Below are 18224 nucleotides of genomic sequence, written 5' to 3' on the forward strand. Positions count from 1 at the left end.
TTGATGATGATGCAGCTGAGAATATAGCTGAGAGTCTCAGCTATATTCTCAGCCTGAGAACCTGTACGACATCTGCGAAACGTCGCCTTCCGGAAGTCACGATAGACGGCGCACACCCGATTTTCGGGGAGAAGCATGCACCGATTTTTTATATACTTGGTGGGTGCGGATGATTTTTTTATGTATGCAGGATAAATAAAATTTTGAAATTGAAAAACTTGGAAAGTTTGACATGTTTATATGCCTTTTGAAATTTTGAGTTTTGGGCATAACGTCATTTTGTACGATCTCACTGGTCGGCTCCATTCCTAAATCTCATCCAACAGCAAATCGAACACTGCCCGAGAGCCGATTTTGCGAAAAAGTTGCAATTTTTCTGTTTGGAAATTTAAAAAAGAAAAATGGCAGCAAAACGGATCGCTTCGAGCTCCATTAACTGGGCGGCGATAGCGGAAAAGGTTCCAGAGAATCAGAGAGTTTTCTTCAATGCGTTGAAAGGGAGGAGCGATGGGTATTTGCGAAGGTAAGGAAGATAATTAGTAATTTTAATAATGCAGACTAATTGTTATACTAAACCACAGCCGACTAATTAACTAATTAATTTAACTTCTTGTCCTTTCTATAGAGTGCTGTCCAACCCAGAATCTGCACCGAAAATCGACTGGGCGGCGTACAAGGCGAAAGTGTCGCCCGCACTGGTAGATTCGTTCCAGAAACAGTACGATGCTTTTAAGGTGCCATACCCCTCGGATAAGTACAGCGCCGAGATTGCGACACAAGAACAGCAAGCGGTACGATATTAAGATTAATAATAATAGATAAGTCCAATAATGCATGATGAGCATGTTTTTCGTCTATTTCGCCCGACGCCCAGTTTTTCGCAATTATGTATTATGAATTTCGCCAAATTTTTGCTTCTTAAAAGTGCATCTACTTTAACTAATTGTCTCCTATTTCATTTCAGGCGAAAGAAATCCAGGCCTTCATTGCTGGTTCCAACGAGCGAATTAAAGTTAATCAGGCCGGAATTGCAAAGTGGGACGATGTCCTTCCCTTCGAAGAGATGACGTTGGAAGACTTCAAGGACGCTTTCCCCGAACACTCGCTCGACTTTATTAACAAGCCGACCTTCTGGCCCCACACGCCTGAGGAACAACCCGGCTACAAGCCACCAAAAGATCAAGTGGCCGCCCATTAGAAAAAATAAATTCGCCACGTTATGTCGTCGCCATCATCAATAAACAACACAGAACGAGCAGTAGTCTCCAATCTTCCTCTTCAGTCATCTTGAATCACGTAGTAGATAAATAAATATACCCAAATTATTGATGATTTAAAAGTCAACACCAATTACCTGTTCATCATCGCTCTGTTTAATTGAATAAAAATAAATAGGTACCACAGTATGTAAATTAATTCTGCAAATTGTATCATTATTTTATTCGCAAATTAATTCTCACTTTTTTCGTAGATTTAACAATTTCGTGAACACAAACGAGTGGTATTACACAATAAATAATAAATAAATAGATAAATAAATAACGATAATTTAACTAAATACTAAATAAGTTCCGATATTAAATGCTGGGATCCCATTTAACGGCCTGTTTTACGTCCCAGCGAGTTTTATAGACTAATTAATTAACCTAATTCTAATTAATCCTCATTGAGTTGGACCACTTTTCGGTGGATGAGGTCTTTGTGAGCGGTGTAGAAGGATTCGAATGCCGGGCGGATGGCGTCATTAGCGGAGACAGAGGACAAACCGTGGATAACAAATTGAGTCAGTCCCATTAATTGCATGGAATCGTTGTGGATAATGTCGCGGTCGAGGGTGCACCCGTCGCAGGTCTTGATCGAGTCGATGTCTTGGCGCAACTTGGTCAATACCGTGGTCAACGAGGTAATTAGGTTTCGCGAGAGTCGGACAGAGTGACGATGAGCCAATTCGCGAGACATTTTCAGGCTGAAAAATAATAAATTCGGGCTTCAAATAGTTGAAAAAAGTGTTGTGCAAAATTCAGAGGTACTGAAAAAGTTGCATTTTTACAAAGTTTATACAGATTTATGTAAATTTTTACTTGAGAAGTGACATGTCCAGCAGATACTTGACCGAGCGAGAGATCCGAGCACCATCCGAGGTCAGGACGGAAGCCTCGTTGACTCCAATCTTCACCGCGTCAGCGTACGTCAAGGTAAACACGGTCAGTTCAAAAGCGGACGACAGTTTTTCCGTCTCCTTCTGCGTCAGTTTTGGCAGCTTGCTAAAAATATTTATAAATTGATTGATAAGGCCAAAGGTAAGCGTACCGCCTGAATCATAAACGTACAGAAACTTGCAACTCTCTGGAACCACGATGAGTTTATTTTTGACTTGAAGATAACCCTCGCGTATCAAAGTTTTGACGTATTTCCTCCTCTCGGAGAGACAATAAGTGCGGAGGAGGCCCATGTAAAAATCTATTATTTCATCCTCACGAACAAGTCCGGCTAACGTATTCGGTCCAAGATTACTCCGATGAGGACAGTTGCCCATGCCGTAAAATATTTCATCGTCGTATTTTAGCGTCACGTTGGGGACGATGATTTCAAACTGCGTCTTCCATCCGGGATGGTCGTAAATGTCGACGGACGAGTCGGGCACAAAGTTGGCGTCCTTGTCTGACATAGAAAATAAGCGGTTAGAAATAATTGACCTTGATATATGCATAAAAGGTCATTTTATCACCTTCGCCCAACACCTTGCCCTTTGACCCAGCAAAGGCCTTTGAAATGTAGCCGGACTGACCGAGAACTTCTGGTCGGAAGATGTAAGATTTGGCATGTTTTCCTGCTATGAGACTCCCTTGGATGCCTCCATTTCCAGCGGGGGCACTTTCTCCAATCGTTTCGTCCAGAACTAGAAAATAAGAAGATTCGATAAGCAGAAAAATGTTTGATATTCATAATTTTACGTAACGATTTACATGCCATCATTTAATTAAGAACAAAATCTCACCAAATTTTCCCACCAAAATGAAATCTTTCCCGACTGGAAGTACACTTTCGAGATCGTTACCCTGCGACCAAAACATTTCTGACGATGTGGTCACCACCCTCGGGAAAAAGAGACCTCTCGATGACCCCGACGACCCCGAAGCTGTATAATAAAACGTTCCCTTTGTTCCCGGAAAGTCTGCGAGGAAGACGTCGCTTGGCGAAATTTTGTAATACGTTCCATGAACACCGTCATTTTGTGGCGAGTCATCACTTGAACCACCAATCATCATGGTGACGGCTGGTTCGCCGAGGTTAGGATCAGCATCCTCCCCGACGCGGAGATGTCCATGAACGCCTGGGATTAGCAACGTGATCACGATATCGGATCCCACGAGGGAAACGGTAACTTGAATAGCGCCGTGTTCTCCAGACCCGCCCGACGGGACAAAAACGCCACTCGCGGTGGGAGACGCTTTTAAGGCGTCGACGAGTTCTGGCGAATGTGGCGATTTTATGGAGGCAGTGTTCAAGTCTGCTCCGTTAAGGAATTTTCCCGTGGCTTGTTTTAACGTGGATGTTGCAGTGGTGAGATGAAATGTTCCGAAAGTTCCTGAAAAAACAAACTTATTTAAACCTGGAAATTTTGGAATGCATTTTTTTCTCCTACCAGAACTCGCCACGAAAATATTACACCCAGTCGTGCTCGTATACGCGACTCCGTCCACTTGTCCGGCCGCTGTTGACTTGACCTCGTCTGGTCCCGCAGGAATAAATTGACCAGCCTCTTCAGATTGTTGAGGTGGACCCCTCGGACGACCCATGGAACGACCAATTTGTGGTGGTTGTTGTTGGAATTGAGCCTGAACTTGTGCAATCATATCTGGTGTTAAGTGTTTGCTGACTTCTTCCTGTGTCATTGGACGACCTCCGAGAGCGATAAGCTGCTTTTGAAGGTCTTCCGGCATCGCGACAAGTCCAACCGAGGATGGCCCCGGCATTGACCGACCAATGGATGGGAGATGTTCTCCTCCCGGTTGCTGCTCACTAGCGGATTGGACGAGTGTGCGCGATTCTTCCGTGGAGTCGTGTGACGACGAAGACTTGTGCGAGATCTTGCTCGTCACTCCTCCTAAAATTGGGGTATGGCATTACTCCAAAATTTGGGGGATCAGCGCGGTTCGTGGCATCATACCTTCTGCAGGTGGCACGCCAAAACCAGGGGGGTCAGGTACCATGACATATCCGGGTGGAATCATGCCCCCTCCAGGCATCATTCCTGGCCCGGGAGGCATACCGAACCCAGGAGGACCCATCATCCCGGGGGGCATCATCCCGGGAGGCATCATTCCCTGCCCGGGAGGCATACCGAACCCAGGAGGCATCATTCCTCCTTGCCCGGGTGGCATCATGCCCTGTCCGGGCGGCATACCGAACCCGGGAGGCATTTGGCCTTGTCCCGGAGGGTCAGGTACCATGACATATCCAGGGGGAATCATTCCCGGTCCAGGAGGCATCATGCCTTGTCCAGGCGACATACCATATCCTGCCGGTTATCATTACGTACAATTTCATTAACATACCTTGGCCTCCAAATTGTGGCATCATCTGCGGCATCATAATTTGTGGCATCATACCACCCATTCCAAAGCTGGGCATCATCCCTCCCCCGGGTCCGGGCATCATGGCGCCGTACATCCCTTGTGGGGGCATCATCATCATGGGACCACCACCGTAAGGACCCATCATTCCCCCGTAAGGTCCAGGTGGACCCATCATACCGCCCGGAACTAGAAATAGGATTAGTAAACACATTCTTAGTAATTTTAAATAAATTGAACCTCACATCCGCCCATTTGCTGCATGGCGGCCATCTGATTTTGCGCGACTTGCATCCCCATCGACATTGGGGGTGGGGATGATGAAGTGATGATTTGTTCCGTTTCCTCCTTGGTTTCTTCGTGAGTTTCCGTCTTTGTCTCGGTTGTCTTTTCGAATAACACTTGCTGAGCACCGGGGCCTCCTTGATGTTGCAAAAAGCCACCAAAATCTGGAAAAAGCAGGAAGGAGAAGAAATTAAAAATACTTTTGCATAAAAACTATGTAAGACTGGAGAATAATTTAATTATTTTGGGAAGAAAATTTCGCAAATTATAATTTCTGAAAATGTAATATTGTCTTTGTATGTAAGCTACCTTGATTCAGAGCGTCGCATGCCGGCATATTTTCCGACGTGACACGAGAGGGGTCAACTTTTCCCATTGAACGACCCGATATTGGGGCAAGGGAGGGGTCTTGGACAGGTTTGTTGGGTCGGCCAAAAGAGCGTCCGATCGATATAGGACTGGGTTGGCCAAAGCTGCGACCTGCAGGTCAATTAAGCAATAACGTGAAATTTAAAAAAAATCGGGCCACCTTAATTATTGCATGTGCACCTTTTAATAAATTTCTCCCTGGTTGGACGGGATTTGACACAGTTTCGTGCGCCTTGGTGTCTTGTACGTTTTGAATTAAGCCGAAACAGTAGACAAAAAATCCGGGGACGGATCGTTTTCCGGGCTGAAGGTCAAGGGTCATAAATAAACTAAGAAATTTTGAAATACATTTCTAAACGAAAGCTTACTGTGAGATTTCCCTTTCGTCCGGGCAGATTGAACGTCATTTGAAAGTCGCCGGCGAAATGGATACTTCCAGAAATTCCTACAATTTTGAAAAGTATAAAGTATCGAAATTTTTACAAAATAAGCGAAGGCGTGTATACCGTTGTTGGGAACGATTCCCGTCGATACGGGAGACTCATCCTGCTCGAAACTACCCATCACCGTACCGCCGGACGTAGAGGCGATACCCTGCAGAATTATGGGGTCGTCTAAAGAAAATTTTGTGTAAATTTAAGAAAATGTCGTGCAAGTTTTTACGCAGTTTTTCCACTCACCTGGTGTAAAAGCTCCTTGTTCGACGGGGCCTTCTGGGTTGGGTTTTAAATATCCGTGAATTACAGTTTGTGAATTGGCCACTTGGAATTTGCCCATTGTTCCCTCTGCAAAAATACAATAAAAATCATATGTTTCGAAAAAAAGTTGCAAAGTTTTGTGTAAATACAAAATTTTGGAAAATGACTCCGTAAATTACCAATGGGGATAAAAACGTCCCACTTTTGCGGATTGGCAGACCCTTGGAAATTGAAGGCTCGCATGGCCGCCTAAAACACAACTTCTTATAGAAATTCTAAATATTTTCAGAAGTTTAGAAAGATTAGAAATTCCTCCAAAAAAACCTGTGGTTTGTTATAGTCCTCTTCCCTCTTTTTAATCCACGCCATGTCGAACGGCATAAGTTGAGCTTTTTCGTTAAACATGAAGCAGCCCGATTTCGTTTCCGATTTCCAAGTTCCCTCCTAATATTTAGAATGAAAATTTCCAAAAATTTTAGTAAAATTCTTTAGATTTTCTTTCTATGCACCTGTGGGAGAGAGCCTGGGCGGAAAATATATTCTGCTGGGTTGTTCGGATTCGGACTTATGTTTCCAGGAACTCCAGTAACTGTAGAACCCGCAGGATAAAAGACGCCGTGGGAATCAGGAGGAATTTGGGATGGAGGGAGACAACCTAAATTTTATTATTCGAAACAAATGCACAATTAAAAATATTGTACGTTCAAAATTTGTGAAAAATCGAATATTAGAAATTCCTCAAAGTGCACCTTGTTTTGCCGCAGAACTATCCGGCGTCAGAATGGCATCCCCATCGCCAGACTGTTTAGGGACAAAGGTGCAGCAAAGGGCTTTCATGTTCGGATCGCCGGGCGGGACACCGTTGATGACCTAATTTTTTTTTACATAAGTATGAGAAATAAATGACTAGAACCTTGACACACGAACATTTTGTGTTAATTATACATACAAAAATTCCCGTGGTTCCGGTGTAGGTGATGAAAATCTTGGTGGTGATGGTGGACTAGAAATATATAATAATAATAAATAAAGCATCATCAATGCCTGAATCAACTAACAACCTAATTGCTAAATATAATATGCATAATTACTTACTTTGAAATACGATCCGCGAATGCTGACTGTGGTAGTTTGCGAAATTTGGATTTGCGACGGAAGTTGTTCTCCTTGTGGGACGAGGGACACTTCGTATTCTAAGATAAGGAAATAGTAAGTATTTAAATATGCACACGGTTAAATTTTGCAAATTAGAAGTACAAATTTTTACCGGGAATGCCGTTCTTGTCGTCAGGATTGAACATCATTGGCATGTTGGGAAAGGGTGCTGCTTTTAAGACGCCGTGAACTTGGTGCTGATTCGGCCCGGTGGGACACTGAAAATAATTAAAGAAAGTTGCAAATTATTTCAATAGTGAAAATTTTGCGAATTTGTTACCATTTGTCCCGGCGCTGGAAGTTGTGCCGTGACAGGTGGATGTTTTGGCTTGAAAGTTCCTGAAAATAAATACATTTAAAAATATTTTTAGTAATTGCATACAGTGTTTCACAGACCTGGCGTATTTGCTTGCGCTCCTGGCGTGTATTCTCCTTCGATTGGGTTCCCATCGCTGATATCGGGATAAAACATGGCAGGAATTCCGGTTTTTGCGTCAGGCACAAACCTAAGGACACAAGGTCACCGCCTTCAACATTCAATGTCACTTTTTCCGCCTGAAGTTTTAGAAATACTAATTACGGATGCAATCCGGGCGCCACTGGGGGTTTAAGGGTTCCTACTTCCGGCGGAGAATTCGGTGGATTGTCTCTTTTCTAGTAAAAAGAAAATCAATATAATTTGACCTCATGACCTCTCTTTGACCTGTCACGTTTATTTACCATTTGACCATGTTCATCCCGAGTTGGTCCATCTCTTGGATTGGTGGGTTTGAAGGCCGACGACGCTTCAGGGCCTGAGCCTGGAGGAGGCGGAATGTATAACCCTCGAATTGGATGGGTGGGTTTAGAATCTTCGTAAAACCAAGCAGGCGTTGACCCTTCGGGGTCAGTAGTCCAAGTGTACGGTGCCCCAGGAGAGGTAGGTGGGGATAGTGTCCCAGATTCGGGAGGAGAACCTGGTGGAACTTTGGGAACCTAAGAATAATTAGAAGTAAAAGTTCATATCAAGATTATACCAACTTGCGCCAATGTTATAGCTTAACTATGGCGCAAGGTAGGAAATAATGTGGCCAAAATGTAATTAATTACAATTTGTCCATGGTCTTCCCCAGACGGGTTGAGTTTGCTGGCGTCTCCTGGTCGAAATGTTTGTGGGTCGGAGGGAGTTGGTCCGGGAGAAAGGACCCCCTCGACCGGAGCGTAAGGGGAGCGATCAGGGAAAAAACTGGCTGCAATTTTATCAAATTGTAGTGTCTGGAAAATTTTGAAAATATGTAAATTCACTCATACCCGGCTTCGATCCAGGCGGATCTGGATAGAATCTGGAGAAAATTAAAGACGTAAAATATGCAATCTTAACCCGAGCCAGAATGTAAAAAATCAATTTTGAACATACTTTGGCTTCTGCCCAGGACCCTTAGCAGGGTCCATGTGTCCATGGGTGTCCGTAAAACCCGGCGATTTCAAAATTCCTGCCGTATCGATTGGAATAGCTTGCGAAAATTGGGCTGGGATCGAGGGGTCGAATGGAATTGGGAGTGAGCCCGTAGGGTCGTTGGGAGGTCGGTCTGCCGTTCCAGAGACGGGATTAAAGGGATCGGAGTCCTTGTAGAAGAGGGCTGTATGCAAAAATAAAATTTGCAAATTATTGGCACGCAAAATGTGCATAATAATTTATTATCGAAATATATTACTCACAAGCTGGCTGTTCTTGAAACATGTACGGTTCTCCAGGTCCTGTTGGGGGTTGCTTAATAATAAAATTATGCAAATTAGGAATTGTTTTTTGCGTAATTTTGAGACTTAAATTATTATGCAAATTACCAGCGTCCCCGTCTTTGAGGGCTGTCCGGGTTGATTCATATTTCCCTTGAACGGTCCCCCTGGCGGCATTTGGGCCTGATTTTGAGGAAAGAAAGGAAATGGAGCGCCCGGTGTGGATGGTGGGCTGGATGACCCGGGTATTTGAGTGGATGGATTTATCGCAGGGATAAAAGTGGCTGCAAAAAAGTTAAGGAGTTATCATTAACAATAAATTTGCAACAATTTTAGCTTTTAGCGTACTGTCAGGTCGGTCAGGTTTAAAGGTCCAGGATGGTTGAGCGGTCCGTTGTGGGTTGGGTTCCATTGTTCCTAAATCAATCAGATTTTTAATTAATTAATTAATTAAAAATACACTGATATATTTAGATACAGAATATTTAGATTACCTCGCTTATCCGGATTGCCTGGAAAGACCAAGAGCCCTTTTGGCGTTCCAGGTGGCATTGAGGACGGAGTTGTGGGATAGAATGGAACAGATTCTTCTGGGGTTTTGGGCAAGGGACACGTCCCAGGAACAGGAGGATAAGCCTTATCGTCAGGGTGGAACGTCGCGGCAGAGTCGGGCGTCTGAAAAAATCTAATTAATAACTAAAGATAGGATAAGTGGTTATCTTCTTTTACCCAGTTCAAAGGTCCCCCAGGCATTCCTGGAGACAGTGACCCAGTCATAGGCGGCGATCCTGGTGGATTTGTCGGCTGGATAGAACCTCTCGCCGGCATGGGTGGAAGTCCGGCAGGATTGGAAGGCTTGAAAGAGGGCGGATTATCTGAAACGAAACCGTAGAAAATTTAAGATAAGTCGGATTTTAGATAAGCATGATTCCTACCGCTATACGTTCCAGGGACAGGAGCCCCTGGGTTATTTTCCGGTAAGAAATTCGCCTACATAATTTAATTAATTTCAGTACCATTAAAGTTTGTGTACCAAATTGTAAGTTAATTAATTATGTAATTACCGGTTTACTGCAGGGTGGGTCCGGACTGAAAGTATATGGACCTTTCAAATAAATAGCAACATTTCAATAGTCTGTTCAAATTTTGGCGTTAGTTTATGAAATTAATTATAATTACCTCCGGGTAAGTTTGGGGGTACAACGGAACCGTGTTGATCCGCTTTTCCGGGCGCTTTTAGGGTCCCACCGCCCGGTGGGATAGGATTTCCGGGAACTGTGGGTCGGATTTTGATCGGATCTGTCGGATTTGGACCTGACGGTTGGATCGAGGTGGAGATAACGTTGGCCGGGTTGGAATCCTAAATCGATAATAATTATGCCGATATAATTATATATTTTTGTACGGGTAGTTGATGGTTCTTGTATTATTTTACCGGGTAGAATGACCCCTGCGGGTCAGGTGTGAAGGGTCGAGGTCCGCTCGGTGGTGAAGGGGAGGGTTGTAAAGTCCCATGTTGTTCGGGCTGGGCTGGACCGGTCGATAAAGTGCCCGGAGTCGGACCAGGATTCAAACTGGATGGATTTGTCGGGTAGAATTCTAATTTTAAATAATATTGGAATTTTAAACTCGGATAATTTTGAAACCCGGCTTTCAATTTGCTCCTAAATTATTTCAAAAGAGTTTTTCAAGGATTTTTTTAAAATTTACGACGGAAAGTTTAATACACGCTTAGGGAAGATACTGAGAGATCTCTTATATTCAAAAATTTAATATTACTATTTAGAAAATATTTTGGCGTTCTTGGTAAACATTTCATAAATATTTTCAACTTTTTTACGAGTATTAAATACACATTTGTATAACTCTGTAAATTTTATGTCGTCAACTTACTCGGATTTTCTCCAGGTACCGCGGGCGGTTCGACCCCACCAGGGGCGGGTACTCGAGTGTCGTCCGGTGTGAAGGTACCTGTTCAACAGAAAATTAAAAAAAAAGATTTAAATTTCATTTTCGCTTATTCAATTTATTTTTGCATGCCTTCATTGAACGGCAAAAATGAGTAGGCTGGTGGCGGGTAGTCGGGTCGTAGTAAGCCATTGATTGGTCGAAATGCGGGGTCCGATGGGGCCGAGAGCGTCCCTGGCGTGGGAACTTGTGTCAATTGAGCGGGGTCGGATGGGTAAAATTTTACCGGTGAAGGAGGTCCACCCGGGTAAGGTGGGGTTTTAGGGTCTTCTTTGAATCCAGGGACGGGTGGTGATCCGGGGGGCGTAGAAGGCGTGAAGATCGCTAAAAAACACATTGAAGTTATGATGCAATTTTAAAAAATTTGACAGAAACGTATCGACATGCATCGACATAATTTCGATTGAGGGAAAGTCGTCGAATTCTAATTCATGCACGTCGTCACCTGGTTTATCTGCAAGAAATTGATTGAATTAAAATTTAAGATTAATTTAAGATTAAACCAATTAAAAAATATGTCAAAATGCGATCTTTAACTGCTGAATTAATTAATCGTACCCGGTGTGAAGAGGACCGGAGAAAATGCGTCTGGTGGATTTTTGATTGTGCCATGTTGTTCAGGCGGATTAACACCAGGCATGCGTAGTTTTCCCTTATTCTCTCCTGGGGGAACGGTGCTCTTATCGTCCGGCTTGAACGCGATAGGATCCGATGGATTGTACGGCAGGACGGCGGAACCGGAAGAGGGATTCATTGGGTTTTGATCAGGGACGAGCTCACCTGAATATTTTATTTAATTATGCAAATGTGGGGAAAACTCAGTGAATTTAACGCTTACAAGGTTTCGAGTTAATCGGATCTGGAACAAAGAGTGGCGTAGCTCCCGGTCCTGCGGGTGCCTTTAAGATTCCCGGCGTATCTAAATATTTATTTGTGTAAATTCTTCAAAATTTTGGAATTTCTTCTCAAGCTTATTACCCGGTGAGCCGTGTCTTCGTAAATTGCCTCTCTGTGGCGCAACCCCTGGTGGGACTTGGAGTGGATTGTCCTAATAAGAAAAAAAGACGATAAGAGCAGATTATTGAAATTTTGAAAATTTTGAAAAATTACTGGATAGAAGGGAACTTCTTGTCGTGGATCGCCATTCGGAATAGGACCCGGTGGTGTAGAGCCTTCTACGGTGGATGGATTTTTATCCGGAACGAATGATGCTGTTAAATAAACAAAAAGACATGAATTTCAAATATTTTTCAATGATATTTTTAAAATTGTGGAGATAAATTTTTGTCGTCGTACTTGGTGAGAATGGGGTGAATGGACAGGGTGCGCCTTCGTACGGGGGAGGATGAAGAACGCCTAGAGAAGAAACAAGGATAAGGAATTTAAATAATGTGATAAGAATGAAAGTAATTAGTAATTAGTAATTAGTAAGTAATGTGCCAATGATATAGGTAGTTTAACTATGGCATAAGTTACAAAAGCCCGGATAAACGCAGGGTCAGAATTTTACAAGAAAATTAACCTCGATCTGGTGGCTGTCCAGGGAGAGAAAGTGTACCTAAAAAGAGGTAACGAAAAATAAATAAATGTTTTACAATCTTCTCATGTTTTTAGTACAAATAATTACGGAATTTACCAGGTGTGTCTGCTTTTGGAGCGTCGGCGGGATTATCTAGTTTGGAAATATCGTTGTAAAAATTTGCAAAAGAAATATATAAAAATTTCCAACTTAATTAATTAATAATTTCTCACCCGGTGTGAATTTGGTAGGTTCCCCTTCACGTGGTGGGGACGGGGGACCAATAAAACCCGGTTTTGGCTGTGATCCAGGCGGGTTACTTGGAGTGAAAGAACCTGTGGAACGTTTCATAAGAACAATTTTTAGAGATTTATTTAATTATCTTTTATGCAATTTAGAACAATTTAGAACCTGGAGAAGTTTCGGCAGGATCTGGAACCTACAAAATAAAAATAAATTCATTTTATTGAGTCTTCACTAGGGATGTGCCGTCATGACATGTCATTGACAAATTGACATATTGACATGTCATATATGTCCAATTTGTCAGACATTTAAAATTTGTGACAAATATGACAAATATGACACATATGACAAATTCAAAATGTCGTAAATGTCCAATTTGTCCGACATTTAAATCTTGGACAAATTGAATTTATCAAATGAACATTTGTCAGCGCAATCGACATTTATTTTCAGCAAAATATACTAATTTCATTTTGTTGCTCGACTCCAGCAATGTGAGATTCTTATACTGGCCTGGAGCATTTAATTTGACTTTGTTTACACAAAATTCCCAAATCAAAATTGAAATGCTGAGGAGAAGAGACCCTCTAAAATCTCGATGCCATCTGCATATGTGGTAGCCCAAGGCAAATGTATGATAACCCGAAAGTGGATTGATGCCACTGCCACGCCCACATTTTCTCCCGCCACACCCCGTCAAAAAGTGGTGAAAACTACAGGAGTTACCAACTACAAATATCCAACAAAAATCCAATTTTGCTCGGATGTTGATAAAATTTACATTTTTGTGATCCCAGATACTTGTGTGATCATATCCAGTGTATGTCAACTTTTTCAAAATTTGGAATTTTTCAAATAATTCCGTGGAATGCCCCAAAATTTCGATAATTTCAAAAAAGTTGAGATATCTCCTGCATTGGATCACACAGGTATCTAAAATAAAAAAAATATACGTTTTTTTAACATCCCAGCAAAATTGGATTCTTGGTGGGTATTTTAAGCTAGCGACTTCTGTAGCTTTTATCACTTTGAGGGAGTGTGGCGGACGCAAATAATGTGACCATCCTAGATTAGGAGCATCAAATATACAAAGGGCATCAAGATCTAAGAGGGGCATGTAGAGAGTCTCTCCTATTGAGTCCACATAAGGAACTTTTAGATTCAAACATTTGGCTGCTGATGTAAACAGTTACTTATATCCAGCATGATAAAATGGTAATTGGTAAAGTTGGTAACAATTGATAAGTAGTATCATAGGCAAATTAATTAAATCAATTGTTTAAGTGCACTTGGCTCGTTTACTTTTGCTGTTGTACCTTTATTTGAAGATTAGACAACTCCTGCCTTAAAACCCGCAATATCTTACTCTACAAACTCCATGGTAGGATTTTAAAATGTTTCCTAGCTTAATTAATCTAATTAAATCAATTTATATACGAACGTTTAGTTTCTTGACAATGAGGCATTCCAAAAGACTCAATTACAAATTCTATCATAAATGGGGAATATTGAGACAAAGTGTCATATTTGTCCAATTTGTCCAATTTGTCCGTCATATTTGTCATAAATGTCGGACATATTGAAATCGTGACAAATTGGACGGACAAATTGACAAATATGACATTTATGACAAATATGACAAATATGACATATATTCGCTTGACACGGACAAGCTCCATCCTTAGTCTTCACTAGAAATTATTTTGCAACTTACAAAAGTCGCTGGTCCACCGGGACTCAAGGGCGGGACAACTTTGCCATGTTGTGGTGGGAGTGATGGAATCTCAGCCGTTCCTCTGGGGAATTTCCCAGGGGGAAATGGTCCCGAAGGGTTGAACGGAATAGGCTGCCCAACAACAGGGGGAGACACTGGATTCATAGGAGATGGATTTCCTCCAGGAGGATTGTCCGGAACTGTGGATAAGACCGAATAAATTAGCACCTTAGAAGTACTGATAAGTACTTATCTTACCAAATTTTCCCCCTCCGCCACCAGGTGGACCACCAGGGCCACCACCACCAGCGCCAGGTCCCCCTCCTCCTCCTCCCGCAGGTTGGTCTGGTACTGGCGCCATGTTTGCGGGAGGACGTGGTCCGCCCTGTAAGAAAAATACAGGATAAAGTTCAAATTTATGTAGAAGGTCATAGGTCAATTTCTACGCTGATCGTAGGTGGGCCTCCGGGTCGGACAGGTGGTCCAGTTTGCGCTGGAACGCTGGCTGCTGGATTATTATCGGGGGAGAAGGGTCCCTTCATGGGGGGATTTATTCCTCCCGTGGGTTCATCGTACGGGACAAACTCGTCCGGCCCACCGGGAAAGCCGGGCGTCCAAATTCCTAATTAATTAAATGGTAATTAAAATTTAATCCACTTAAAACTAAGTTTGTCAGCTACCCATCACTGGGGGTCGACCATCGTCCGGTTTTAGAACTCCGCTTGTCCCAACACCATTCGGAATCTGGACAAATTTTATATAAGTATTTTCACAAAATGGATCCATAGAAATTATCAAAAATTTTATATTATTACGAATGGAAATGGAGCCTGAGGTTTATTAATGATCAAATTTCCTGGAATTGGGTCCTTCTTTTTGGGATTATTGACCGGCGTCTGCACAAAGAAAAAGAATATATAAATAGATCGTCACACTTAAACTGTGTCCTTCTTACCATAACTCCCGGAATGACCGCAGGTTTCGGAGGTTGTTGCTGATTGGGAAAGTAGTCGTTGATCGTTTGTGGATTTGCGGGGGTTAAAACACCATCGCTGGGTGGTCTTGAAGGGTCGGTAGGGTTAAACTTGTACAACCCACCGGCCTCGTCTGGAATGAAGAGGGGGTCAGTCCCGGTAAGTCCGGGGAAGAGAAGGCCATGCTCGGCGGGTTTGGGGGAGGGTGGATTTGGCGTCATCATTCCTTGCGGGGGTGGTTTAAGGCCTTGGACTTGTTCGTCGCGGTCTGTGATATACAAAGCAAATCGAAATTTTAGTGAACCAGAAGGTAATGGCTTAAATTTTTGTTAATTAATCAGGTTAAATGACATATGTATCTCGTAAAAATGTGAAATGTCATTTTTTTACTAGTTAAAAACTGATTTTTTATGAACTGATCAAGGTTCATTACCTGGAATAAAGACTTCTGGATTTCCAGGTGGAGCAGGGATTAAGAGACCAGAAATGGGGGACAGTTGGTGTGGATCGTCCGTAAATACGGATTTCGCTGGGTTCAAACTGTTCGGTACGAATAGAATGGGCATCTTGTTTAAGAGAAGTTGACCCGGTTTGGGCGGTTGTTGTGCAACGTTGGGAGGATCTGCGGGGGAAAATCGTTTAGAAAAATTGTGCAAAAAATATATAGAATTTTTTTCGATATCGACTAAAAATCAACCTGGGACGACATTTCCTTGCACGGGTGTGTTTTGATCGCCACGACGCAGTGGGTTCGTCATGTCCGAGTCTGGAACCCAAATGTCTGGATGTCCTGGAAATCCAGGGATGGAATAAGCATGAACGGGTGTCGATCCGGCAGAGAATTGAGAAGGGTACGCCATTCCGTCTAATAATTTTTATGAAAAAATTATAAACTCTTTTCAAAATATCAATTCCTGAATGAGAAAACCTTACCTGGAATGAAAATTCCAGACCCTGGCGCTACAGGAAGCTATATAAATGCAAAAAAATAATTGTTTCGGGTCACAAAGAATATTTCTTTCAAATAAACTCGACATTAATCTCACCATAATTCCATGAATTGGCGAACTATTTGGCGGCGCGTAGGACCCCGTAGTTCCCTTATCTTTGGGGAGTTTTCCTCCAAAAGTATTTCCATCTGTGGCCTGAAACAAGTAAGGTTTCTTCGGACCGAAAGGCACCATTGTTCCATCAACGGGAGGAATTTGGTGGTTGTCCGGGTAGAAAATCCCTATTTTTTGGAGAGTAAAAAAGGTTAACAATGTTGTACAACTCGTTTAATAGTTACAAATTTATTATACCGGAAGTTGGCGTGATCCCGTCCATAAATGGAGGCATTGGAGGCAAATTTGGCGTCCCGAGTGGCAGATAAACGGCAGGAGGGCCTATAAGAATAGAAGGTCAAGGAAAGGTCATCAATTCGATAAGGTTAATCCACTACCTGGCGGTCCCGTTGAGCCGGGAGGTCCTGGCGGCATTCCACCATTGATAGGATGCGTCGGCACGACCTTTTTAATGTAAATGGTCTTTTTCGCCTTGCCACCACCACAAGTACCGCTGAACATCCAGCCCACCATAGCACAGGCGATGTTTGCTATAAAAAAAATGTACACAATTGCAGATTTTTCAACAAAAAAATAGTAAATTTGGGTCAAAATTTCTCACCCGAGCTACCACCCAAAGTTCCAGCCGCATCGCCAACCGCGCGACCGTGAACCATGTCGATATTAAGGTCGTCAAAATAGTCGCAGTTGTCCATCTCATACTCGGAGTCATCCTTCGCGACGGCGGGTTTGGTTTTATTGACCGTGGGTGGAGGAGGTCCTGCTGATGAGCCTGGTTTTGGTGGGGCGACAACCGGGTCGGCGGATAAGCCTTGACCGTACTGCGAAAAAGCGGCCGCATTGAATCCGCAAGCCACCAGGACAGACGAGGCGCAGGATGTCCATCGGACGGCGCGCTTGATGGTGCGATCTTCCCAAATGTCCCATTCGATAAACTTTTTAGACCCGGCGACATCGATGGTGTCAGAGTCGAAAGTTGTGGCGTTTCTGGCGAAAAAAATTATGTGCAGAGTTAATTTTATTAATATTTACTTTTTGTTTTGGTGTGAAGCATTTGGGAGAAATAATATCCAAAACAGTTTTTCGAGATAAAATTTAACTTGGATAAAATATAATAATAATACTAAACTTTAAAATAATAAAATTTCAAAATTTAGTTTTTTTTAATGTGAATGGTAAATATAATCACATGACTTTTCACTTTTGTACTAAAGGCTAAAAAACCTAGTTTTAGGTTTTTATGTACATATTTTTAAAATAAATTAATCCTGGCGTTGAAATCATACAATTATTATTTCCTTTTCCACCTTTCGTGCCTATCAGTTACACATAAATAAAATACGTAATTATTACAAACTTTGGGAAATCTTGTTACATATGTAATTCATAAAATTTTTCATAATCTGTATTCATATCTGTATTTCATAATTTCATAAATAATTTTTTGTTGGATTTTCTTTGCATTTTTCTTGTTATTTACAATATTAAAATCATTCTCAATTCTGGCTACAACTTTAATTGAGTTATCAGTCCAATAAAATAGTAATTTATTCAGTGCAAATAATTGATAAATAATAATAAAGTCATACAAAACCTAAACCATGTCAAGTGCATAAAATTTTCAAAAATTACAAAGTGTACTTCACTTCTGTGTGATTTCAACGTTTGAATTTAAATATTTTAAAAGTTTGAAATATCGCTAAACGTATCACGGGTCAAAAACGGAAATGTAATTTTACTCATTAAAATCAGCAAAAAATTCTAATTTCAATTTTAGTCAATTTTATTTTGTTATATCATACTCTGTGATTTTAGTTTAATTTCAGCTAACCAGACATTCCCATTGAACATACATTCATATAGAAGATGCAGAGTAATTTTTTAATTCTCGGAGTCCAACTTTGTCGAAAATGCAGTAAATTGTACATGTTGGACGCCA

The 18224-nt window shown here is 42.0% G+C and overlaps 2 protein-coding genes across 2 annotated transcripts; one reads left to right on the plus strand and one right to left on the minus strand.

Annotated features, from left to right (window-relative positions):
- Positions 1–312: 312 nt before the first annotated feature.
- Positions 313–1412, plus strand: LOC110848444 (ATP synthase subunit d, mitochondrial). The gene is made up of 3 exons (XM_022095667.2): positions 313–523; positions 626–791; positions 965–1412. The coding sequence occupies exons 1-3, from the start codon at positions 402–404 to the stop codon at positions 1196–1198; spliced, it is 522 nt and encodes a 173-aa protein (XP_021951359.1). The 5' UTR covers positions 313–401; the 3' UTR covers positions 1199–1412.
- LOC118435267 lies at positions 1178–17457 on the minus strand. Its single transcript, XM_035850994.1, has 62 exons — positions 16887–17457; positions 16663–16815; positions 16523–16606; positions 16268–16452; positions 16155–16191; positions 15919–16086; positions 15655–15843; positions 15203–15489; positions 15063–15143; positions 14928–14991; positions 14694–14869; positions 14506–14632; positions 14248–14447; positions 12699–12726; positions 12521–12622; positions 12405–12440; positions 12291–12326; positions 12065–12124; positions 11879–11979; positions 11747–11816; positions 11607–11687; positions 11327–11548; positions 11214–11222; positions 10841–11092; positions 10694–10771; positions 10236–10399; positions 9980–10160; positions 9865–9905; positions 9736–9790; positions 9530–9675; positions 9295–9475; positions 9149–9217; positions 8909–9084; positions 8783–8834; positions 8481–8703; positions 8375–8406; positions 8174–8313; positions 7805–8059; positions 7665–7738; positions 7481–7590; positions 7365–7423; positions 7197–7302; positions 7025–7122; positions 6879–6932; positions 6679–6799; positions 6439–6584; positions 6254–6373; positions 6109–6178; positions 5912–6016; positions 5738–5845; positions 5600–5676; positions 5412–5535; positions 5172–5342; positions 4823–5026; positions 4614–4766; positions 4172–4522; positions 3647–4108; positions 2999–3589; positions 2729–2899; positions 2331–2661; positions 2082–2264; positions 1178–1966 (listed from the first exon to the last, which is right to left on the minus strand). The coding sequence occupies exons 1-62, from the start codon at positions 16978–16980 to the stop codon at positions 1657–1659; spliced, it is 8934 nt and encodes a 2977-aa protein (XP_035706887.1). The 5' UTR covers positions 16981–17457; the 3' UTR covers positions 1178–1656.
- Positions 17458–18224: the final 767 nt, after the last annotated feature.

This window comes from Folsomia candida, unplaced genomic scaffold, assembly GCF_002217175.1.
Source record: "Folsomia candida strain VU population unplaced genomic scaffold, ASM221717v1 Fcan01_Sc004, whole genome shotgun sequence".
Taxonomy (NCBI): domain Eukaryota; kingdom Metazoa; phylum Arthropoda; class Collembola; order Entomobryomorpha; family Isotomidae; genus Folsomia; species Folsomia candida.